This window comes from Myotis yumanensis, unplaced genomic scaffold (genome assembly GCF_028538775.1).
Source record: "Myotis yumanensis isolate MYYU_CA2020_CCGP unplaced genomic scaffold, mMyoYum1.0.hap1 SCAF_12, whole genome shotgun sequence".
NCBI lineage: Eukaryota > Metazoa > Chordata > Mammalia > Chiroptera > Vespertilionidae > Myotis > Myotis yumanensis.
In genome coordinates, this window is record NW_027223763.1 from 20456687 (window position 1) to 20482440 (window position 25754).

The 25754-nt window shown below is 39.3% G+C and overlaps 1 protein-coding gene across 1 annotated transcript in view; it reads right to left on the reverse strand.

Annotated features, from left to right (window-relative positions):
* Nucleotides 1-25754, reverse strand: part of RAD23B (RAD23 homolog B, nucleotide excision repair protein) — a 50918-nt gene that overhangs the window by 5785 nt on the left and 19379 nt on the right. The window contains exons 4-9 of the mRNA XM_070430962.1: nucleotides 20489-20835; nucleotides 16906-16961; nucleotides 12398-12525; nucleotides 10237-10369; nucleotides 6654-6781; nucleotides 5559-5735 (exon numbers count right to left, since the gene is read on the reverse strand). Of these exons, the coding sequence (XP_070287063.1) occupies nucleotides 5559-5735; nucleotides 6654-6781; nucleotides 10237-10369; nucleotides 12398-12525; nucleotides 16906-16961; nucleotides 20489-20835 (969 nt within the window). The remainder of the gene's footprint in view (nucleotides 1-5558; nucleotides 5736-6653; nucleotides 6782-10236; nucleotides 10370-12397; nucleotides 12526-16905; nucleotides 16962-20488; nucleotides 20836-25754) is intronic.

Below are 25754 nucleotides of genomic sequence, written 5' to 3' on the forward strand. Positions count from 1 at the left end.
TCAATAGGCCAATAACTATGGAAGAAATTGAAGCAGTCATCAGAAAGCTTCCAGCAAACAAAAGCCCAGGGCCAGACGGCTTCACAGGGGAGTTCTACCAAACATTCAAGGAAGAACTAAAACCTACCCTCCTCAGACTACTACAAAAAATTCAAGAGGAAGGAACGCTTCCAAGCTCATTCTATGAAGCCAGCATCACCCTAATACCAAAACCAGGTAAAGACATCACAATGAAAGAGAATTACAGGCCAATATCCCTCATGAACATAGATGCCAAAATCCTCAACAAAATCTTAGCAAATCGGATCCAGCAGTACATCAGAAGGATCATACACCATGACCAAGTAGGATTCATCCCAGAGATGCAAGGATGGTACAACATCCGTAAATCAATAAATGTGATACATCACATAAACAAATTGAAAGAAAAAAACCACATGGTCATATCAATTGATGCAGAAAAAGCATTCGACAAAATCCAACACCCATTTTTGATAAAAACTCTCAGAAAGGTGGGAATAGAAGGATCATACCTCAACATAATAAAAGCCATATATGACAGGCCCACAGCCAACATCATACTCAATGGACAAAAACTAACACCATTTCCCCTAAGAACAGGAACAAGACAGGGGTGCCCACTCTCACCACTCCTGTTCAACATAGTACTGGAAGTATTAGCCATTGCAATTCGGCAAGAAGAAGGAATAAAAGGCATCCAAATTGGAAAAGAGGAAGTAAAACTGTCCTTATTTGCAGATGACATGATATTATACATACAAAACCCTAGAGACTCCATCAAAAAGCTACTAGACTTAATACATGAATTTGGCAATGTAGCAGGATACAAAATTAACCCCAAGAAATCTGAGGCATTTCTATACACCAATAGTGAACTTTCAGAAAGGGAGATCAGAAAAACAATCCCATTTACCATCGCACCAAAAAAATTAAGATACCTAGGAATAAACTTAACTAAAGAGGTTAAAAACCTCTACTCAGAAAACTACAGGACGTTGAAAAAAGAGATAGAGGAAGACATAAACAGATGGAAGAACATACCATGTTCTTGGATTGGTAGAATCAACATCATTAAAATGTCCATACTACCCAAAGCAATCTATACATTCAACGCACTTCCCATTAAAATACCAATGGCCTTCTTCACAGATCTAGAACGAACTCTCCAAAAATTCATCTGGAATAAAAAAAGACCCAGAATAGCTGCAACGATCCTGAGAAAGAACAAAGTAGGTGGGATCTCAATGCCAGATATCAAGCTGTATTACAAAGCCACTGTTCTCAAAACTGCCTGGTACTGGCACAAGAACAGGCATATAGATCAGTGGAATAGAATAGAGAGTCCAGAAATTAGCCCGAACCAATATGCTCAATTAATTTTTGACAAAGGAGGCATGAACATACAATGGAGCCAAGATAGTCTCTTCAATAAATGGTGTTGGGAAAATTGGACAGACATATGCAAGAAAATGAAACTAGACCACCAACTTACACCATACACAAGAATAAACTCAAAATGGATAAAGGACTTAAATGTACGACAGGAAACCATAAAAATTCTAGAAGAATACAAAGGCAGCAAAATCTCAGACATATGCCAAAACAATTTCTTCACTGATACAGCTCCTAGGGCAGTTGAAACTAAAGAGAAACTGAACAAATGGGACTACATCAAAATAAAAAGCTTCTGCACAGCAAAAGAAACCATCAACAAAACAACAAGAAAACCCACCTCGTGGGAAAACATATTTGCCAACGTCATATCTGATAAGGGCTTAATCTCCAAAATTTATAGGGAACTCATACAACTTAACAAAAAGAAGATAAACAATCCAATCAAAAAATGGGCAAAGGATCTAAATAGACACCTTTCAAAAGAGGACATTCAGAAAGCCAAGAGACATATGAAAACATGCTCAAAGTCACTAATCATCCGAGAGATGCAAATCAAAACAACAATGAGGTACCATCTCACACCTGTCAGAATGGCCATCATCAACAAATCAACAAACGACAAGTGCTGGAGAGGATGTGGAGAAAAAGGAACACTTGTGCACTGCTGGTGGGAATGCAGACTGGTGCAGCCACTATGGAAGGCAGTATGGAGGTTCCTCAAAAAATTGGAAATGGAACTCCCATTTGACCCTGTGATCCCACTCCTAGGAATATATCCCAAGAAACCAGAAACACCAATCAGAAAGGATATATGCACCCAGATGTTCATAGCAGCACAATTCACCATAGCTAAGATCTGGAAACAGCCTAAGTGCCCATCAGTAGATGAATGGATTAGAAAGCTGTGGTACATCTACACGATGGAATACTATGCTGCTGTTAAAAAGAAGGAACTCCTACCATTTGCAACATCATGGATGGAACTGGAGAGCATTATGCTAAGTGAAACAAGCCAGTCAATGAAGGAAAAATACCACATGATCTCACTCATTCATGGATAATAAAGACCATTACAAACTTTTGAACAATAATAGATACAGAGGCAGAGCTGCCTCAAACTGATTGTCAAACTGCAGTGGGAAGGCCAGAGAGAGTTGGGGGACAGGAGGGAGGGGAGTAAGAGATCAACCGAAGGACTTGTATGCATGCATATAAGCATAACTAATGGACATAAGACACTGGGGGGTAAGGGAGGGTAGGGGTTTGTCAAGGGGGGGGGGGGGAAAGGATACTTATGTAATACCCTTTGTAATACTTTAAGAGAAAAATTAAAAAAAAAAAAAAAATAAAATAAAATAAAATTTCTGCCTTTAGAAAAAAAAAAAAAAAAAAAAAAAAAGAAGAAACAGGAAGTCCAAACAGGCCTGTAATAAGTAAAGAGATTTAATGAGTAATGTCCCAAAAAGAAAAGCTGGGCCCAGATTACTTTACTAGTGAATTCTATCAACCATTTAAAGAAAAATTAACACCAATTTTTCATAAACTCTTCTAAAGAGATGATAAGGGAACATTTCCCAAACTCATTTTATAAGACCAGTATTATTACACTGATACCAAAACCAGACATAGACACAAGAAAACTACAGACCTATATTTCCTATGTAGATCCACAAATCTTCAACAAAGTACTAGCAGACTAAATCCAGCAACATAAAAAAGGATTGTACACCATAACTGAGTGGGATTTATCCCAGAGTTTATCCCAGAGTTACACGGTTGTTCCAACATACAAAAATCAACCAACATAATAAAGCATATTAACAGGAAAAGGAACAAAATTACATGATGATCTTAATAAACACACAAAAAGCATTTGACAGAATCCAACACCATTTTCTGATAAAAATACACAACAAACTAGGAGCAGAAGGAAACTTCTTCAACCCAATAAAAGGAATTTAATAAAACCCATAGCTAACATCATACTTAATAATGAAAGACTGAAATGTTTTCCCTAAAGATGCAGATTAAGACAAGCAATGTTGGGTCTCGTCACTTCTCTTCAACAATGCACAGGAGGCTCTAGACAGAGCAATTAGTCACACAAAACAAATAAATAATGCATCTATATTAGAAAATAAGTAAAACCATGGCTACTTGCAAGTGATATCTTTCATACAGAAAATCCTACGGAACACACCCAAATGATCAGAATCAATACATGATTTCAGGAAAGTTGGAAGATATAAAATTAAATAAACTGTATTTCTATATAATTAGCACTGAACAATTCAAAAATGAAATTAAGAAAATACTTACACTTATAATAGCATCACAAACAATAAAAATACTTAGGAATAAATTTAATACAAAAAGTACAAACTGAAGACTATAGAACAATTCTGAAAGATATTATAGAAAATCTAATAATAAATGAAAAGAAATCCCATGTTCATGGCTTGCTAAGACTTAATACTACTAACATGGCAATACTCCTCAAACTGATCTACACAAAAATACAGTATCTATCATAATCCCAACAAGTTTTGGGGGGAGAGGGGGAGAGTGAAGGCACAGAAATGAACAACTTGAGCCTAAAATTGATATGGAAATCTTAAAAAATACAAAATTTGAGCACTCACACTTCCTGATTTCAAAACTTACTACAAAGCAACAGAGTAAGTAATCAAGACAGTAAGGCCCTGGTTGGTGTCGCTCAGTTGGTTGGAACATCGTCTGCACACTGAAGGGTCATGGGTTTGATCCCCTGTAGTGTGCATATGGCACACAACCGTTCAATGTTTCTTTCTCTCTCTAACAATTAGTACAAACATATCCTCAGGTGAGGATTAAAAAAAGAGAAAGAGTAAGGTACTAACAGAATAAATATATAGATCAATGGAACAGAATTGAGAGCCCAGAAATAAACCCTCACATTTATTATCAATTAATGTTAATAAGAATGCCAAGACAACTTAGTGAGGAAAGAGTAGTATTTTTAATAAATGGTGCTGGGGCAACTGGATAGTCAGATGCAAAAAATGTAGCTAGCTACCATAAACAAAAATAACTCAAAATGGGTCACAAATCTCGACAAGTATAAACTCTTCAGAGAAAAGACAAAAGTAAATCTTTTAACTTTGTATTATGAATGTTTTCTTAGTATGAATTAAAAGCACAAGCAACAAGAGAAAATTTCTCCAACACAGAAATGAAGAACTGATAACCCTAACCTCAAAAAAAAAGTTGCTATAGAACAATTGAGGCAAGTGTCATTTACTCAGAGGGGAAAATATCAGTCTGATATATAAAGTATCTTTTAGGAAATACCTAATTATAAACTTTAAACACTTGATATGTTTATATCATAAACAAGGACAAATTACTTTCCAGATGATTTTCTAAGTTAAAATGCACTATATTGAATTTCCATCTCAGAACACCTTGTGAAACAGGCAAGTACTAGGATTCCTTATTTATAAATGTTAACAATGGGGCCAGAGAATGAATGACTAGTCATAGTATCATAAAAACCAGGTTATTACAGTGCCATGACCTACATTGCTCACCCTGGTAAGATGAGAAGCGATTCAGGATAGCAGGGTCTGATATTTACTGTATGTCATTTTTTATTATATATATATATAATATATATATATATTATTTTATTATATGTATATAATATATATATATATATATATATACACACACACACACATATATATATATATATCCCTTAGATTTTAGTAACAGTAATGAAGTTAAGAAATCTGAAATATAAATCTAAAAATGAATCATCTTAAATTGGGCACATTCCTAAAGATCATTTTCTGCCTGAATTTTAAAACATCAATGAAATTTTTAGTTTCTTAATATATTTACAACTATTTCATGCTAGAATGGTATTCATTGCTGGTCCCTGGGCTTCACAAAGAACAAGATGGGAGAGCAGGCCTGAGAAGTCCGTCTTTCCTGCAATCCCCAGGGGCAACGCTCTTTTCCGCTCTAAAAGAACTCCACCTGTGATGGAAATAGATCAGTGCTATTCAATGTAGTGGCCACTAGCCCCGTGTGAACACTGAGATTTGGAAAGGTGACTGTTTTGTCTGAAGAACGGAATTGTTAGTTTTACTTAAACTCACCCTTTCTATAGCTTCTTTTTCCTGAGGCGTTACTTGAATGTAGTTCATGTGACCACTTCCAGCTTCTGCAATTCCTCCACTGCCTCCTCCACCCCCTCCTCCTCCTCCTTGACCACCAGCTTCTTGAACTGGTTCATTTAACATTTGAATAAAATGCTCCTGGTGTTGGCTAATTTGCTGTGATTTGAAGGACAGAAAAAAATAATACATTGATATAAAGTATCTTCAGGAAAAAAAGAATTCTAAATACAAATAAGAGAGAAGCTATAACTTTTGCAACTATAATATTTTAGATTGATTCTAGATTATTACGTTTTTATGGGGATATGATGATTCCTTGCACATTATTAAAGAAGCTCAGTTTTTTTGAGTGAGATAAACAGTGAAGAATTAAGAGAATTCAAATTCTCTATCATAAATTCATGCTGTCAAAAAATAAAAGCGATACTAAAAAACCACTTGATGACTATAAGAGGAAAGAGAACTTACATATATCTTCCGCACTAGCAGGCAGTACAATGATGTACCAAACTCAAATACTTTGTGACCTAAGCATTAATTAAGCCCACAAGTATGTTTCCGAAGGGCGGAGCTCTACTAATAAGCTTGGGAAAAAAGACAAATTAAAAAGTTTCTTGCCGAAACCGGTTTGGCTCAGTGGATAGAGCGTCGGCCTGCGGACTGAAGGGTCCCAGGTTCGATTCTGGTCAAGGGCATGTACCTGGGTTGCGGGCACATCCCCAGTAGGAGATGTGCAGGAGGCAGCTGATCGATGTTTCTCTCTCATCGATGTTTCTAACTCTCTATCTCTCTCCCTTCCTCTCTGTAAAAAATCAATAAAATATATTTAAAAAATAAAAATAAATAAAAAAATAAAAAGTTTCTTTGCTGAAGAGTTTCTCAGATTCTTTAATAAGGTGTTTCCCAAATTTATTATTTGAGCAACTAAAGTTAACCCAAGCTCCATCCCCCAACTCTTTTTCTAGTACATCTATCTATGCAGCATATTCTACTGAAAGTAGCTTAGAATGGTTTAGAGTTGGTGGAGGGAAAGGGGGTGTTCATGGTCTTTTCCAAAATGGGATACATAGTCACCTGCAGTAATTGAGGATTTTCTCGACCTATCTGTTGTAGCAATGCTGGAAGCAGGGAAGGATTCTGTTGAATAATTTGTCTCATCTGTTGAAACTGAGGTTGATTCCGTAAAAATTCAAGGGGATGTCCTAAAATACACATAAAACATTGTTAAACAAAAGTACTGATTACATATACAAAGAATTGGTTCAAACATAATTTAGACAGAGACACTGAAAGTAACAAATAATACCAAGGACTTGTGCTTTGTATGCTCCCTATCAAAAATACAAAGTACTAAAAGCTGTTCCTGTTGCTCAAAAGTTATTAAGAAAAATATATAGCAGGACTAAGAAAAAAAACCCCAAAACAATCTGAGCTTGAATTCCTGGGAAATTTGTAACAGGGGTGGACAAAAGTATGTTTACAATCGTTTGTATGGAAAAATACAAATCCTATCTAATAAAAGAGAAACATGGTAATTAGCTGTACCTCCGCTACCCTTCTCATTGGCTAATCAGGGCGATATGCAAATTAACTGCCAGCCAAGATGGTGGCCGGCAGCCAGGCAGCTTGAAGCGAACATGAGGCTTGCTTGCTTCAGTGACGGAGGAAGCCAACGTTCCCCACCTGCCGCTGCCGGCCTCTGAGCTTGCAGTTTGAAACACTGTTACAAATATAGAAGCTAAACAAAACCCCAGAAACCTGCTTTCAGCCAGCTGGGATCTCAGAGCTGGAGTTGAAACAGTGTTTCGATTATTGAACCCAAACAAACCAGATACCTGCTTTCAGCAGCCGAGGCCTCAGAGCTGGAGCCAAGCCTCAGAGCTAAAGCTGGCCCAGAATAAAAAAGAAAAAGAAAAAAAGGAGCGGTTGGGAGCTTCAGTCACCCGCCAGCCTGAAAACAGCCCTCAGCCCCTCATCCAGATTGGCCAGGCACCCCAGTGGGGACCCCCACCTTGAAGGGGGTGTGACCAGCTGCAAACAGCCATCAGCCCCTCACCCAGGCTGGCCAGGCACCCAAGTGGGACCCCCACCCTGATCCAGGACACCCTTCAGGGCAAACCAGCTGGCCCCCACCCATGCACCAGGCCTCTATCCTATATAGTAAAAGGGTAATATGCCTCCCAGCACCAGGATCAGCGGAGCCTCGAGGCCTCCCGGCACTGGGATCAGCATGACAGGGGGCAGCGCCCAAACCCCCTGATCGCCCTGCGGCTCTGTGAGTGGCAGGGGGCGGGGCCACAACCTCCCTATCCGCCCTGCTCTGTTCGTGACAGGGTGCGGCGCCCCAACCCCCTGATTGGCCCTGCTCTGTGTGTGACAGGGTACGGCGCCCCAACCCCCCCGCAACGGGACCTGCTCTGTGAGTGACAGGGGAGAGCTCCTCAACCCCCTGATCGGCCCTGCTCTATGCCTGACAGGGGAGAGCTCCCCAACCCCCTGATGGTCCCTGCTCTGTGAGTGACAGGGGGCAGCGCCCCAACCCCGATTGGCCCCGCTCTGTGCGTGACAGGGGGTGGCGCCGCAACCTCCCCATCGACCCTGCCTTGAGTGTGACAGGGGGCGGTGCCCCAACCCCCCAATCGGCCCTACCCTGAGCGTGACTGAGGGTGGCATCGCAATCTCCCGATCCGCCCTGCTCTGTGCATGACAGGGGGCGGTGCCCCAACTCCCCAATCAGCTCTGCTCTGAGCCTGACCAGGGGCTGCACCTAGGGATTGGGCGTGCCCTCTGCCACCCGGGAGCAGGCTAAGCCAGCAGGTCGTTATCTCCCGAGGGGTCCCAGACTGCGAGAGGGCACAGGCCGGGCTGAGGGAGGCCGCCCCCCCCCCCCCCCCCCCCCAGTGCACAAATTTTTGTGCACCGGGCCTCTAGTTAATAATAATACAAGAATAAACTGTGGCCTAGATGGTTTGGCTCAGTGCATAGAGCATCAGGGTTCCAAGTTTTGATTCCCGTCAAGGGCACATGCCCAGGTTGTGGGCTTGATCCCCAGTGGGGGGTATGCAGGAGGCAGATGATCAATGATTCTCTCTTCTCATTGATGATTCTATCTCTCTCCCCCTCTTCCTTCCTCTCTGAAATCAATAAAAATTTATTTTTAAAAAGAATAAGAGTATATTTCATACACTCACACTGTAAACCTACTTTTGCCAACCCCTGTATTTAATAATTAAAAGTTAAGAAAGTTCAGGTTTGCAGATCAGATGGAGTTTTATTAACACAAACTGAATTATTGTTGGAAGATTTTTTTTACTGCCATCAAATTTTCAATATTTATAATCTATAAAAACTTGAGATAAGCCACAAGACAATCTAGTAATAATATTTAGAACTCTTTCGTCCAAGATCCCTTTATAATAATAAATATTAATAATGCCAAATAAGGTTTAAGATCTAGAACTTGTGACTTTTGTGTGTATGTGGGGGATGGTATTTGTCTGGTTATGCTATACAAAATAAAGAATTGTTTTTGAGGTTACTAATGAATAATGAGAATATTTTGTATGTTATTTCCTAAATTTTAATTCAAGACAATCATTCAAATTAAAGTGACCACATAACACAGATATTTATTCTTCTTTGTGTAAAACCAGTTTTATAGATGAAGAAAATGAGTCACAGAAACTAAGTTATTTAATAATTGCTGGTGAATGGACAGCACCCTCAATCTGAATCAAAGCCGTGCCTCCTCTTTCCATTCCCATGCTGATTCTCCAGAAATGACAAGTCTGTCCTATCCTCTGGGAGACTGTACCCAAAGTGCTTAGAAATTTTTATCAACCAGAACTGACTGCCATATTTAGAGCTAGAATATGCATTAAAGAATGGCCTCTTCAAAATTAACAGTTTGAATACTTTCTCAATACACAGAAGAAAGAATGAAGGAGAACAGTAATTCCTGGGCGTACCAAAAGCTCCAGGCCTTGCTTTGTAGTCAAACTTTTGGCAATGGCAATGTGGGTGTTGGCCAGTAGACACTTGAATTCAAGTTTGCTTTCACCTCGAGACACAAGATTTTAAACCTTTCCAGGTTTTAATTCCTTGGTTGTATAATAACCACCAAGCTACCACTGGTTTTGGAATTATACATACTCGATGACATTTATAAGGACAGAAAGAGACATGGTGAGTAAACCATTCACAATGGCTTCAGAATATAACAAGGAATGCAAACTGGCAAGTATCTCTTCCTTAGAATATGCTCTCTACCAAAACGGCAGCAATGATGAGGAATATAAGCAAGAATATCTTAGGCCCTAACCGGTTTGGCTCAGTGGATAGAGCATCGGCCTGCGGACTCAAGGGTCCAGGTTCGATTCCGGTCAAGGGCATGTACCTTGGTTTTGGGCACATACCCAGTAGGGAGTGTGCAGGAGGCAGCTGATCAATGTTTCTCTCTCATCGATGTTTCTAACTCTCTATCCCTCTCCCTTCTTCTCTGTAAAAAAAAAAAAAAAAATTAACTAAATATATTATTTAAAAAAAAGAATCTTAGGATTTATCCAAATGCTCTGGGAATAAAACTCACCTCAAAATACTTTATTTTACAGTACAAATTTAGAACCATTTCCTCCCCATCCAAAAGTTTCCACTTTACCTCCAGAACTTGTCGTTGTAGTTGTTGCTGTCGTAGTTGCTGCAGCTGCAGCCACTGAAGACTGAGGAGGCCCAGTAGTAGCTACCGGAGGGGGATCAACCACAGCCTGACTTTCTCTGTCTCCAGGAATTCCCTAAAATACAATTTCCAAGCTTTAAAATATGCTGTCATTTAAAATATTATACATACAGAGTAAAAGACTTACTAATATATTTAATATCCTTGTCTAATTTCCAAAAGCATCAAAGAATTGTATGCTTCAATTAAAAGTAAAGGCTCAAGCCCTAGCTAGGTAGCTCAGTTGGTTAGACTGTAACGGTCGACAACCGGTGGCCCTCGGACCACTGGTGGTCCATGAGGTCCGAAAGGTTGGCGACCCCTGGGTTAGAGCATCCGGTATCACAAGGTTGCAGGTTTAATCCCCAGGCAGGGCACATACAAGGAGCAATCAATAAATGCATATATAAATGGAATGACAAATCGATGTCTCTCTCACCTCCCCTTCCTCTCTATAGAAAAATAAAATAAAATAAAATCAATAAGTAAATGGGGGTGGGAGGGAGCAAAGGATCAAGATTTACCTGAAAACTACATATATTTAAATTAGGTTAGAAATGGCTTGAGTGTGGTGCGGAACAGCGGTCGCCAACCTTTCGGACCTCGCGGACCACTGGTTGGCGACCCCTGTGTAGAAGAACCTACATTTCTGTAATATAAGGCAGCAGTGGCACTGTCCAACAGAACTTTCCATGATAATGGAAATATTTTCTATAGCTCTGCTGTCCAATAAAATACCCATTAGCCAGCCATATGTAGCTACTGAGAACTTGAAATGTAGTTAATGTTACTCCTCCACCCCATGGTGATTATCAATACGATTCCTCAATTCCAAACTAATTAATAAAATGAACTGCTAGCATTTTAAAGACTCTCATCAAGAGGACAATGGAAAAGAGCATTCAAAAGATTAAATGATATGCTAAGAAAGGGTTTGGTGAATCTCACATGCAAATGAGTATGCAAATAACTGGTGGAGGCAGAGCATTTGTTGGCTCATGACTCTCCTGAGGAAACTACTATCTGAACAGGAGTTTCTAATAGAAGTACAAGCTGGAAACAAAGGAATGGGTTAAACTGTGGACTGTATTTCCCATAGTTTAGGATCATGAATGATATTTAGGGCAAATTAATACTTTGATGATACTTCAAAACACCAGACAATTCTAACATAAAATGCTAAGACTAAAAAAAAAAAAAAATCTAATGTTATTCCAAAATTATATGCTGTTACTTTAGTCTATGCCACATCTATAAAACTAACAGACATTCACTGTCATAAAATATCAAGGGTTTCAGTCCATGTTCACTACAATCTATTTCTCAAAAACCTTTATGCTAGTAACAGACAATAACTTACTTGAAATTCCCTCAGTTGCTACCAACTAGAAACAAGCTAACAATTCAAATGTCAATAGAACCAGGTAAGCAACACGATATGTTAAATTAAATGCACAACAGTATGTCCGGTAACAGTGAATGAAAGGGGAAGATAGTGAATTAAAGATCTATGATCGAAAACTTTTCCTAATCTCTTGCAAAAATCTGTGATTCAACATGTCCAGGTAAATCAGATTATCTGAATGTTTTAAGTGAAATCTCCTAATTTCTAAAATTTCTACATATTTATTTCACACAGTAATAAAAAATTATATAAGCAATTAATTATAAAGTTAGTGATAAATAAAATTTGGGTTGGGCTTCTAACAACTTAAAACTCCTGCTTTAAATAGTACATCTAGGATTACACTGGCAGTAAAAAAAGCTACTAAAATGTTAGATTAGATTACATAAAAAAGAAATCTTCCTCTATATTCCCAAACACAACTATTAGCCTTTGAAGATGACATAATTGGGGTAGAATGATCTACTCCAAATGGATGGTTAACTTTACAACTCAGCCATTTAGTAACTAAAAATCCTTTCAAAATCTTTTGAAGCAGTCATTTTATCAACACAAAACTTTAACATACCAAGAAAAAGCATGGTGTAAATTATCTAGCATATATTATTATTCTCCTGTGAATTGTTACTGTTCCTTCAAATCTTTGTTTCTTTGAGATTTGGGTCTTAAACTAGAATGAAGAAGTAAAATGTTTCTCACCATTAAAAGATACTCCACTGCTCGGTCAGGGTTGTTGAAACTGGCTCTCAGGGCTGCAATTACTTGCTCTCGTTCATAGCCCATTGACATGATCTCAGTTACCATATTCTCGTAAGACTGACCTGTCACTACAAAAAGTTGAGAGCAAGGTTGGAGGAGGGAAAAGAAAGAGAATATTTAATGCCAAACACTCTCCATACTTCTTGAATGCATACAATGTTTAGGCACTAAAGTGCTAGGAATACAAAGATGAATAACAGTATGAACTACAACATGTATGTGCTAGGTCAGTGGTCGGCAAACCGCGGCTCGCAAGCCACATGCGGCTCTTTGGCCCCTTGAGTGTGGCACTTCCACAAAATACCACGTGCAGGCGAGAACGTACAGTGCGATGGAAACTTCGTGGCCCATGCACATAAGTCGGTTTTCGGCCTGTGCGAGTCTATTTTGAAGAAATGGTGTTAGAAGAAGTGGGGGGTGTCGGTTGGTCAGACGACGGGAGATGCAGCGCAGGCGGGCCGAGGGATACGCAACGCGGGGGAGGCGCGCGCGTTTCATGCACGAGTTGAGTGAGCCAGTCAGTCAAGAGTACCCTAATTAAGTTAATAACAATGTACCTACCTATACAGTTTAAGTTTAAAAAATTTGGCTCTCAAAAGAAATTTCAATCGTTGTACTGTTGATATTTGGCTCTGTTGACTAATGAGTTTGCCGACCACTGTGCTAGCTGAATAATGCCTCTCCACCCATGCCAATGCCCGGGACCTATGGATATGTTAGATGACCTGTCAAAAGGGAAGAAAGGTTGCTTATCAGCTAAATAGGGAAATTAACCTGGATTATGTGAGTGGGCCCAACATAAGGGTCCTTAAAAATAGAAGGGAAGCAGGTAAGAGGATCAGAGAAACAGATGTAAAGAAAAGGAGAGAAAGGCAGAATAAGAGATGCTATGCTGCTTTGATGATGATGGGCAAAGGGGCTATGAGCTAAGGAATGTGGACAGCCTCTAGAAGCTGAAAGGACATAGACTAAATCCTCCCCTGGAGTCTCCAGAAAATAATGCAGCCCTGATTTTAGCCCCGTAATTTAGTCCTTTGGTTTTTGTCCAGTGAGCCCCATGTCAGACTTCTAACCTATAGTACTATAAAGTAATAATAAATCTGTTGTTTTATACCACTAAGTTTGTGGTAACTTATTATAGTAGCAATAGGAAACTAATATAATGTTTAATAAGTACAATAAAAATATAGGGTATTAATGTAGCACAAATATAGGATAGAATTAGCAGATCGCAAAGGACAGCGACGTGACTTTGAAAATAAGAGGAGCATTTCAAGCAATTAGCTCTGCCATAAGAAGTTCAGTTTTCCTTTGACACCTTTTATTATCAAAGCAGAGGGGGAAAGGAGGTTAAAAGCTAGAAAGTTAGAATTCCAAGCACCGCAGAAAGCTGGTACAATGAATCAATCCCTATCATTCAGTATGTCACTTTTACCTCACTTAAGCCACCTTTTCTTCCACTCATGTTCTGGGTACCATTCCCTTTCGTGTCTCCTCAAAGAACGGGTCTTTTGGTTATTTTCTCTTGTCCATCTTCCACCCTTCTCTCTCCACTTAAATATCCTGACCAGAAGTTAACTATGCCCTTGAAGGTCATTCTAAAAACAAAAACATGCCTCCCTTCATCATATCCCAATTCCTCTTTCAAGAACTGGTCCATTTGTCTGTTCTCTCCCATTCACAGCCATAGCTGTCTGCACATACTGTGTCCATTTCCTCACATTCCACTCACTCCTAAACCAATACCAACACATGACTTAGATTATCCCTCAGTATGTCCCATTATCTGCGATCTCCATTTCAATGAATAGCACCGCTATCCATCCAAATACTTGAATCAAAAACCTCAGTGGTTTCAATTCCCTTTCCCCTGTTTTCACATCTAATCTATTAGCACATCTGGCAGGTCCCATTGTGGCAGGATAGTAAGAAGCTAGGAAAATCCCAGGGCAAGTGCAATGGGGAAACTGAGATAATAAAATTAAACAAGGACAAACAGTTTGGCCAGGCTTGCAGTCAGCTTGTGAATTGCAAGACCTTATCTTACCTAACGAAGGACACTTGAGAGCAAATGATTTATACACTCCTCCCTAACCAGAAAATACGTAGTTTAAATCATCCTGGCCTGGGAAAATAAAGAACAAAAACCCCATTAATGCCATTTGGGACAGCTGATAAGTCATGGTGCAGAGACACAAACACTAGAGCCCCTACACCTAATCATGCTGTGTCTCTTAAAATTATGCTTCCTAATTAATCAAGTTGCATTTTGATACTTTTTAGATATTAAAAGTACAAAGGCTGCCCTAGCTGGTTTGGCTCAGTGGATAGAGCATCGGCCTGTGGACTGAAGGGTCCTGGGTTTGATTCTGGTCAAGGGCACATGCATGGGTTGCAGACCCGATCCCTGGTAGGGGCATGTAGGAGGCAGCTGATCAACGATTCTCTGTCATCATTGATGTTTCTATTTTCCTCCCTCTCCCTTCCTCTCTGAAATCAATAAAAGAAAAAAAGTACAAAGGCTAATAACTCATAAAAAAAATTAGGAACAATGGATAACACAAGACAAGAGCTAAAGTAGTAGTGATGGCCCAGCCAGGGTAGCTAAGTGGTTGGGCACATGCCCAGGCGCAGGTTGTGGGCTCGATCCCTAGTAGGGAATGTGCAGGAGGCAGTCAATCAATGATTCTCTCTCATCACTGATGTTTCTCTCTCTCTGACTCTCTCTCTCTCTCTCTCTCAAATCAATAAAAATATATTTAATTAAAAATAAAAAGAAGTAATGATGAAAAACCTTTGGATTTATCTTCTAGGTCACTATGAGCTGTGAAATGAACTAACAATGACATTACTAGATTTACCTTTTAGAAAGTCCACTATGGCAGAGAACAGGCCAGTTAGAAGCAGATAATTCAAGAATATCAGTAAGGAAAGGACATAAACGAAGGCAAATAAATGGCAGCAGAGACTTGGCAAGAAGACTCCTGGTCTCACTAGGCCAAAAGGCAGAGGGCCAAGGATGTGGATGATAATACAAGAAAGGAAGGGAACAAAGAGGAATCAGATGGCAGAATAAAACATGAGTCAGCTGGAAATTAAGGAGTTGGTGGAGATTATAGTTTTTCTAGTTGGCAGTTTAAAGAATGGAAAAATAAAGGGAAAAACAAAATTGATTTTGATAGAATGGGTATGGAAACAAGATGGAAAGACATTATTCAGTAGGTAAAATTAAAAGTTGGAATAACAAGGCACTTCCACTGCAAGTACAATATAAGCAACAACATATACTACTAAATGGGAACCTACAAGGCTATAAGCTGAAATAAAGGCTAGAAGAGAATAAAGATGAAGTGTGAGACAGATTTTAGTAACATTTAATACCCATTTCAAAGACATTTTATACACAGGTCAACCTTTTTTAAAATAACATTTAAAGTTCATTTGGAAAATAAAATGTATGTGCTTTAAGGAAAAAAGTACACTTGACTCTAACAGTACAATGTAAAGGATTCAATGTATACTTCTGACAACATGAATGGATCTAGAATGTATTGTGCTAAGTGAAATAGGTTAAACAGAAAAAGATAAATTCCATATGATTTCACTTAGATATGAAATCTGAAAAACAAAATAAAAGAACAAGCAAGACAGAAATAAGCTCATAGATCCAGAGAATAAATGGATGGTTGTCAGATGGGACGGGTATTGAAGGGTTGGGTCAAAAGGTGAAGGGATTAAGAAGTACAATTGGCAGTTACAAAATAGTCATGGGGATGTGAGTGGACATCCTATATAATAAAAGTGTAATGTGCTAAGTGACTGTTCATTTGACCATTCCACCAGTCGCTATGACACCCAATGACCACCAGAGGGCAGGGATCAAGCCGAAACCAGCAGTCTGACATCCCCTGAGGGATATAGTAGTGCGTGAAGTGGGAGGTGGCCAGGGAAGAGCTGGAGTGGGTGCCATGCTGCTCCTGCCCACCCCCCCCCTCCCCAATCCTGGCCCCGCTGCTGTGTGAGTGCACTGACCACTAGGGGGCAGCTCCTGCATTTAGCGTCTGCCCCCTGGTGGTCAGTGCGCTGGTCAAATAGTCGACTGGTCAAGCAGTCTAATGGTCACTTAGGTGGGTACAAGACTTACTGGGGGGAGATCACTTTTTAAATTATATAAATGCCTAACGACTATGCTGTACACCTGAAACTAACATAATATTGAATGTCAAATCTAACTGAACAATTTAAAAACAAGCCATCTTGAAAAAAAAGGAGTCAATGTATGAAACAATTTACAAAGCTATTAGTAACTATTAATTAAATTATCTAAATCAACTATTTAGCAACTTGATTATAAGCAACCATAACAAACACATTACCATGATCCAGGGAAATAAAAATTAAACCTCTTCCCTATCTCTTATATGGTTACTTACAATGTAGATACTTACCAAGTGCACTTGTTGCATCTTCAAAAAGATTTGACCGAGAAGAATCTCCTGATGTACTGTAAAATGTTTTAGAAAATCATATCAGAAAGTATGTAAAATTTATATTAAAGTTTAGTAACTGTCTAATTTGTAGAGATTCTTTGATTTTTAATTAAACTAAAAAGTCTGGCTAAACCCCAAAGCTTTATCCATAACATGTATGGCTTGGGAGAACTTTTAATCTTAATACTCATTCTGTTTTGCAAATCCATAATTTTAAAAGTCCAAAGATTTAAATTAACATCCTCACGGATAGCTTACTATTTAAGGAATACAAAAAAAGATAATGAAGAACTATTCCCTGAAAGAATTCACATAAGTTAAATAATCTGTAAGTCAAATCACAGTAGAAATACCAAAAGAAGTACAAGATAACTAGCACATATAGAAACTACATTAAGCTAGAAAGACCTGGAAAAGTCTTTAGTAGCGGAATTTAGTTAGCTCTTAAAGGTAAGTTTTGAACACAAAAACTGGAAAAAGAAAGCATCTAAGTCAAGGAACACAGCATAGCATAACCAAAAAATGCAGAAGAGAGTTAAATCCAAGTTGTAACTGAAAGTAAACCAGTTTAAAGGAACTAAGTTTCTGTTGGGCAATTGCTGATGAGTCTGAAAAACAAAGTAGACAAAAAAAAAAAAAAAAGATTATAAAATACCATGAAGAGTAGGCTGAAGAAAAATAAACCTAAGTTTACAAAAGCGGTAAAGGTAGCTGTTAGCAATTTAGATAAAACATACATATAAGACGACACACACTTATGCCTCTGTCCCAATTTTAAAAACAAACACAATATACTTCAGCTCTGTATGTAGCATAACAAAAGTAAGGGAACTACTTAAGTTTGAATTCAACTTTCTAAGCCTTGGTTTATCAATACAATGAGGTCAACAATAGTACCTATATATCCCAAAATGTTGTGTATAGGGTTATTGCTGGTAAAGTGCTTAGCAGAGTGCCTGGTATGGTAATACCCAATAAGATTATTATAATTCTTTGGTATAATTTCTAAAGTATCTTCATTCACTAGACAGTGAAACTAACGTAGAAGGCAAAACTTCCCAAAGAAATATATACCTAGAAACTAATTCTTCTGCACAAGACCCCTGCCCAGAGACAACCACCACTACCAAGTTTCTATATAACAATCACCTGTGTCCTCTTTTGTGTGTGTTTTCATTTAACTTAACAATTATTCCATGTCAGCACAACCACAACTATGGCAGGTTTTTCCAACAGATGCAGTATTCCATTTACTTGATCAAATCAAGCTTTTATTAAGGAAGCTTTAGTTTGGTTGCCAACATTTAAATTCTTTCTGTAGTCAAATTTATTAAATGCTCCCCCTTTATGACTTTTTAAGGTTATTTTTATTTTTCCTATGTTCTCTTCTAGTTTATGGTTTCACCTTTACATTCAATCTTTATCCATCTAGAATTTATTTTTGTGAATGTAAGGTCTGTAATCCATCCTCCAGAAGACTAGGCATTTATTCCAACAGCCTTTTTCCCACAGTCGTCTGAAATTACATCTTTATGGTATATTAAGCCCCTATGTATTTTAGTCTGTTTCAAGACTACTGTCAATTTCACTGAGCAGTCTTTTTAGTAAGAGCCATTCTAAATTGTTGTAATCGTTACTGTGCATAATACATTTTACTATCTGGTAGGGTTAGCTTCCTTCATTATTGTTCTTTTACAGAATAATGTGTGCTGCCCTGGCTGGTTTTGCTCAGTGGCTAGCACATCGTCAGCAGGCCAATGGGTCCAGGGACCTGGTCGGAGCTCGTGTAGGAGGCAACCAATTAATGTGTTTCTCTGTCTTTCCCTCTCTCTGAAAATCAATGGAAAAATATCCTTGGGTGAAGATTTAAATAAACAATTTTTTAAAAAGGAATAATGTGTACTATTTTTTTGCACATTGTTCCATTTTTAAAAAAAATATTTTTATTGATTTCAGAGAGGAAGGGAGAGGGAGAGATGCAAACATCAATGATGAGAGAGAATCACTGATTGGCTGCTTTCAACCACTGAAGATTGAGCTGCTACCAGAGCATGGGTGCTGACCAGGAATCGAACTGTGACCTCCTGGTTCATAGGTCAACATCACTGAGTAACACCAGTCAGGTTGCACATTGTTTTAAAATTTATTTTAAAACATTATAGTTAAGATTGAGGTATCATTTAACCTCCTTTTTTCATTCTTGATTTCGCCTCACCAATTCTTTCCTCCCTATCCGCAGAGGAAACCACTTATCTGTCAGTCAATGTATTATCCCTTTGGTTCTGTTTTTCTACACATTAATATGCACTCCCATAGAAATACATAATGTCATTTGTGGCTTATGTTTGGTTAATGGTTATTATCTGTATTATTTTGCAATCTGCTTTTTATATTTGAAACCATATTCATTTAATACAAATATATACTGCATATTTTCACTGGCCTGTGGTACTGGATATCAGAGCTTCCCAAACTTTAGGAAGCCTAAGAATTCACCAGGCTTGGTAAAATACTGACTTCTGGGACCATCCCCAGATAATTTTGATTTAGAGATCTGAGGTAAAGCCTAAGAATTAAATTTAAACAAACTCCCAGTGATGCTGATGCTGCGTATTGACCGCTGCATTTTGAGTAGCGCTGTTCTCTAATATGAACAGGTCACAAATCAAGTCATCTCCTTACTAATGAACATTTAGTGTGGTCAAATTTGTCCTCAATTAAAAACAATACAGTTCTTGTGCACAAGTGTAGTTTCTCTAAGTCAGCTATCAACCTTAGAGAATGAATTAAGAGTGGAATTTGCATTTTAATAGTTTTAGAAGAACAAAGATGACCTAAGAAACAAATTCCTATTAATAAAATGTCAGGCCAGTGGTGATGAAAAAACTTTCTTATACCCTTCAAATTCATACCAAAATACCTCCTGAGAATCATCTCACTAAGTTTTGTGCTTTACAGGCCCACTAAATGTTTTACGGCACAGATGAAGGGACTAAAGCACAGCTAAGTAGCTTGATTTCTGAGTTTCTCTCACTCTTCCCCTTCCTGTATTATCCTTCTCTGAGGTGCGTAATTTGGGGAAATAAGAGTAAATTGCTGCAGTTTTCCATTGTGACTGGTTCTGATTCCAAGGACTCTAGCAACTGCCATTGAGGTCCTGAGTTGCACTAAAGCCACAAAATAGAAACAACTCCAAAGACCACACTGGACATAATACTACTCATGCAAGTTATTTATAATATGTCAAGCTATAATATATTTTTATTTTATAGTTCTTCTTTTTGGTCATTTGTATTTCCAAACTTTTCTACACAAAATAAATAATGACTCTGATCCTTTTCCCTCTGGAAAAATAAAGCAGAGCATACAAAAATTTGGGATATGGAAAGTTAGACAGAAGTGATACCGTTTTTATCAGAGTTAAGAGTTTAGAAAAAGCTTAACATAGTAAAAAGTTAATTTGGACAGAATAAAAATAAATACATGCATGAAGACCTTGTTATGAACATATTTTAAGATACAATTTTCTAGCAACCCTTACCTGTCGGTTGATGTCGGGCTAGTAGCCACTGGTGTTTCTGCTGGCTGTTCTGCAGGGTTCTCCTGTTTTGTGGCACTAACAGGTGCAGGTTCAGAAGATGCTGTCGCTGATGCTGGAGTGATAGATGTAGGTGTGGGAGTGGGAGTGGGAGTGGGAGTAGGAGTAGGAGTAGGAGTAAGAGTGGGAGTGGGAGTAGGAGTAGGAGTAGGAGTAGGAGTGGGAGCCAAAGCAGGGGTGGGGGTTGGGACCTGAGCCACAGCTGGTGCTGTGGAGGAACTAACTGTGGTAGTGGTGGTAAGATTTGATTGCTGCGTCGTTGTTGGTGCTGGTGTTGTCACTGCTTTGGGCTAAACATATTAAAAAGCAAAACAATGAATGATGATAAAATACAACATTATTACCTGATCTCTAATTAGACTGTATTGTTACAGGATGCTACAAACTCAATACTAGTAACAAACTTGTAACTTGAAAATAACTTTGTAAAGTGACATAATAGTCAACATTAAGACTCTGAATCACTGTTACTCTTTCAATGCTGATGACAGCATATATATTATCTTAACTATCAATCTCAATTAGCTTTAGTCAACAGTTTCAGCCTTTATATTAAGTTAATATGAAAAAAAAAGTCAGCATTAAAACGGACAGGTATAAGCACAAAGAGGTTAACATAACTTCTGAGATCTGTATGTAGTTAAATAGAAAATGAAGGCCAGCCCGGACAGCATGGCTCCGTGGTTGAGCACTGATCTATGAACCAGGAGGTCATGGTTCGATTCCTGGTCAGGGCACATGCCTAGTTTGTGGGCTTGATCCCCAGTGAGGGGCCGTGCAGGAGGCAGCCAATCAATGATTTTCTCTCATCATTGATGTTTCTATCTCTCTCTCTCTCCCTCTCCCTTCCTCTCTGAAACCAATAAAAATATATTAAGAAGAGGAGAAAAATAAAGGCCAAATAAAGTTATATAACCACATGTTCCGAACTTTCTGAACTAGAAACCGAGCCATAATAATTCCCACAAAACAAAAAGCAATTATATGTGGGTAGAAATCATACTGTTACAAGTCTTTTTATTTTCCTAAAGGCCTATCAATGTTCACTACCTATTTTGCTCATAACTTTCCTAATGACAAAATGTAACTGTTTTAATGGAAGATGGTAAAATTCAACACAATTTGCTTCAAGTATAAAACAACAAATTGTAAAGCAATTAGCTGACTTATGTCTTGTTCAATTTGAGCCAGTACAGAGTGCATTAGAAAAAAGGTGTCTAGGGGAATCTTGGAGGGAAGGAGAGGGAGGGTGGTAATCAACCAAGGTCCTCGTATGCATATATGCATGGCCCACAGACACAGATGAGGCCATGCATATATGGGGTGGTGAGGGCCTAGGGCAGGGAGTGGGCTGGAGGGGGTCAACGAGGGGAAAAGAAGGAATATGTAATACTTTCAACAATAAAGAATTATTTTTTAAAAAGTGGCTAGTGCAAAATAGGGAACTTGAAAAAATAGTCATAGTATTCATCACCTCCTTTTCCTATTCTAAGAGTGTTGTATTTTGCTCTGTAACTTTTTAAACTGCCGATTTAACATTGCAGATCATTAATGTTCTAAAACTCCAATCTAGATTAAAATGTAGTTTAAATAAATGCATTTTAGCCATTTAATATTTCCCTTAAGATCATTTGTTATTACTACAATGTTTTTACATACCGTGCCCTCAAGGTCAGTATTGTCACAAACAGCAATTTAAGCTTCCTTCTAAACTAAACAGTACCAAATCAACCTTCCTGAAGCTTTTCTGCTTACTTTTTTTTTTTTTTTAAATATATTTTATTGATTTTTTACAGAGAGGAAAGGAGAGGGATAGGGAGCTAGAAACATCGATGAGAGAGAAACATCGATCAGCCACCTCCTGCACACTCCCCACTGGGTATGTGCCTGCAACCAAGGTACATGCCCTTGACCGGAATCGAACCTGGGACCCTTGAGTCCGCAGGCCGACGCTCTATCCACTGAGCCAAACCGGTCAGGGCTTCTGCTTACTTTTTACCTTAAGTGCTTTTTCCTGTCTCTTCTTGGTAATGAGATCATTTCTCATTGCTTCCATAATGCCTAATTATATCAGTCTTTGCCTTCTCATAGATAGCCTCTACTACTAACTTGAAAATAAAGCAACCACAAATATCATTGGAATCCTATGTAAAACTAGAGGGCTGGTGCACACAATTTGTGCACGGTGGGGTGGTGGAGGAAGGTTGAGGGTGTTCCTCAGCCCAGCCTGCACCCTCTCACAGTCTGGGATGTCCCTCTTGCAATCCAAGACCATTGGCTGTTGGGGTCCAACCCCAACAGGTCCAGGGGTCCCCAAAGGTGTGGACAGAGTCGGCGAAGAAGGAATGACACGGAGACAGCCTTCAGTTGATCAGCAGCCTAGCCAGGATCTCCAGCCAAGTTCTGGTCAGGATCTCCAGCGAACTTCTGTAGCCAGGTTCTGTCCAGGATCTTTTGCCATGTTTTCTTGCTAGGTTCTGTCTCTAGGTTCTCCAGCCAGGTTCTAGCCCGGATCTCCAGTCAGATTCTGTTGCCAGGTTCTAGTCAGGTTCTCTTGCCATGTTTTATTGCTAGGTTCTGTCCAGGTTCTCCAGTCAAGTCCTGTCTCTAGATTCTGTGTCTATGTTCTCTCGTTAGGTTCTTCGTCTCTAGGTTCTGTCTTTAGGTTCTGTGTAGGATCTCCAGCCAAGTCCTGTCTCTAGGTTCTGTCTTTGGGTTCTGTCTCTAGGTTCTGTGTCTAGGTTCTTCAGCCAGGTTCTTCAGCCAGGTTCTGTTTCTAGGTTCTGTCTCCTGTTGTCTTGTTACATCAGTATTTATACCAGTTGATTTTAATCCTGTCAATTTCTATTCCAAAGGTTAGGGCGTTGTTTCTTATCTCCATTCCAGGGAGTAAAGATTATGTAGCTTAAGCGTGATTGTTCTCAGTTAAAGTGATTAACTACCCGCCTGGCACTTAGTTAAGGGGTTTTATTCCCTCCCTAACTTCAGGGAAAAATTCCTACCTGGGGAAACAACCTTTCTCGGAGAGGTGACCTTGGTTAAAACACATAGCACCAAGAAGGGGAGCAAACATATTAAGAACAGTATGCCATATACGCCAGGTCCCTTGAAACATATGCTGTGCAGATGTTTCTTCTCTGCAGCGACTGTGTCAAGCAGCAAGGATGGACTGGCTCCTGCCTGCCTGATACTCCTAATTGCTCGCCTGCCTGCCTAATCACCCCTAACAGCCTCTGCCCTGGCCCCCACGGCTTCATCCAGAAGGTCATTCAGCGGTCCGGTTTAATTAGCATATTACGCTTTTATTATCCTATACCAAAGGCCTTATGCACAAAATTCGTGCAAGAGTAGGCCCTAGCAGCCCTGGCTGTGTCTGGAAGGACTTCCGATGGTTGTTCTGCTGTTGGGTCGATTTGCATATTACACTTTTATTATTATAGATAATAAAAGGCCAGAGGTGTCATGACCGAAACAATCAGAGATCAGACCACCACGGCCCCTTGCGGGCTGGCCACACCCCCAAGCAAGTGGTTAGGGGCAATCAGGCAGGCAGACAGAGTGGTTAGGGGTGATCAGGTAGGCAGGCGAGCAGTTAGGGGTAATCAGGTAGGAAGATAGGCCCTAGCAGGGCTAGCCCTGACCCCCAGCAAAGAAAGAGGGAGGTCCAGGCTAGCCAAGCCATTGCACCCCAGCCTGTCACCTGCAGAGGGAGGCCACTGGTGGCAGGGATGGGGGGGCAGCACTGCACAGATGGCAAGAAATGGCAGCGGCAGGGTGGGGCCAGCTGCCTGCAGCCTGGGGAAGGAAAGCCCCAATAGGCCCTGATCTCAGGCCAGGCCTATGGACCCTATCTGAGGGGTCCTGGATTGTAAGAGGGTGCAGGCTGGGCTGAGGGACCCCGCTGAGTGCACGAATTTTCGTGCACCGGGCCTCTAATTATAGATAAGAGCAGGCTAGGCTCCAAATGCATGCACGTATTCTGAACCTATCCTGCTAATCCTTAATTATGTTCTAATAGTCAAGGTTACTATAATACTAACGGTAATAATAAGACCGATAACAAATACATATCCAAATGTATTTTCCATATGGACTATGTATGATAAAACTAGGTGAGATAATGGAATATTATTCAGCCCTAAAAAGGATGGCAAAGCTACAACATGAACTGAAATAAGTCAGTCACAAAAAGAACAATACTGTATGATTCCACTTACATTAAGTATGCAGAGGTGGAGGGCAGGTATGGACGGAAAGTTATTATTTAATGGGTACAGTTTCAGCTTGGGAAGATGAAAAAAGTTCTGGAAACTGATGGTGGTGATGGTTGCACAACGTGAAAGTACTTAATGATACTGGACCATACACTTAAAAATGGTTAAATTGGTAAATTTTGGGCTATGTATATTTTATCATACTTTTTAAAACACTAGATGAGACAAAGTTTCCTCATGTGATTTCTTTCTTTGTATTTTAAGTTTAACATTTAATGAATAAGTACTTGAACACTGCAAAATTAATATGGTTCTAAATGGTTTAAAAAATTTTCAAGTCCAATTCATATAAACGGTTACTTAGTACAAAAGTATTTAGTAGTCAAATTTTAGTTGTTTAACTCTATTTCCTAATGTATATATCAATTATTTTGTGACTTTAAAACCCATATTTAGGCCTGGCTGGATGACCTAGTTGGTTGGAGCATTATCTCATAGAGCAAAAAGGTTGTGGGTTCTGCCCTAGCTGGTTTGGCTCAGTGGATAGAGCATCGGCCTGCGGAATGAAGGGTCCCGGGTTTGATTCCAGTCAAGGGCATATGCCTGGGTTGTGAGCTCACTCCCCAGCAGGGGGCGTGCAGGAGGCAACCAATCAATGATTCTCTCTCATCATTGATGTTTCTATCTCTCTCTCCCTCTCACCTCCTCTCTGAAATCAATAAAAATATATTAAAAAAAAAAAAAAAAAAAAGGTTGTGGGTTCAATCCCCAGCTAGGTCATGTACAGGAGGCAACCGATAAATGTTCCTCTCCCATATTGATGTTTCTCTCTCTCTCTCCCCCCTCTTCCCTCCCTTCCACTCTCTCTAAAATAATAAAGTTAAAAAAAACATAGTTAAGTGCACACTACTATGGATGTGCATAACTGTATTCACTCAAAGGTATAATGGCTGCACTTGGCATCATCATTATTTAAAAACTCACATACATGAAGA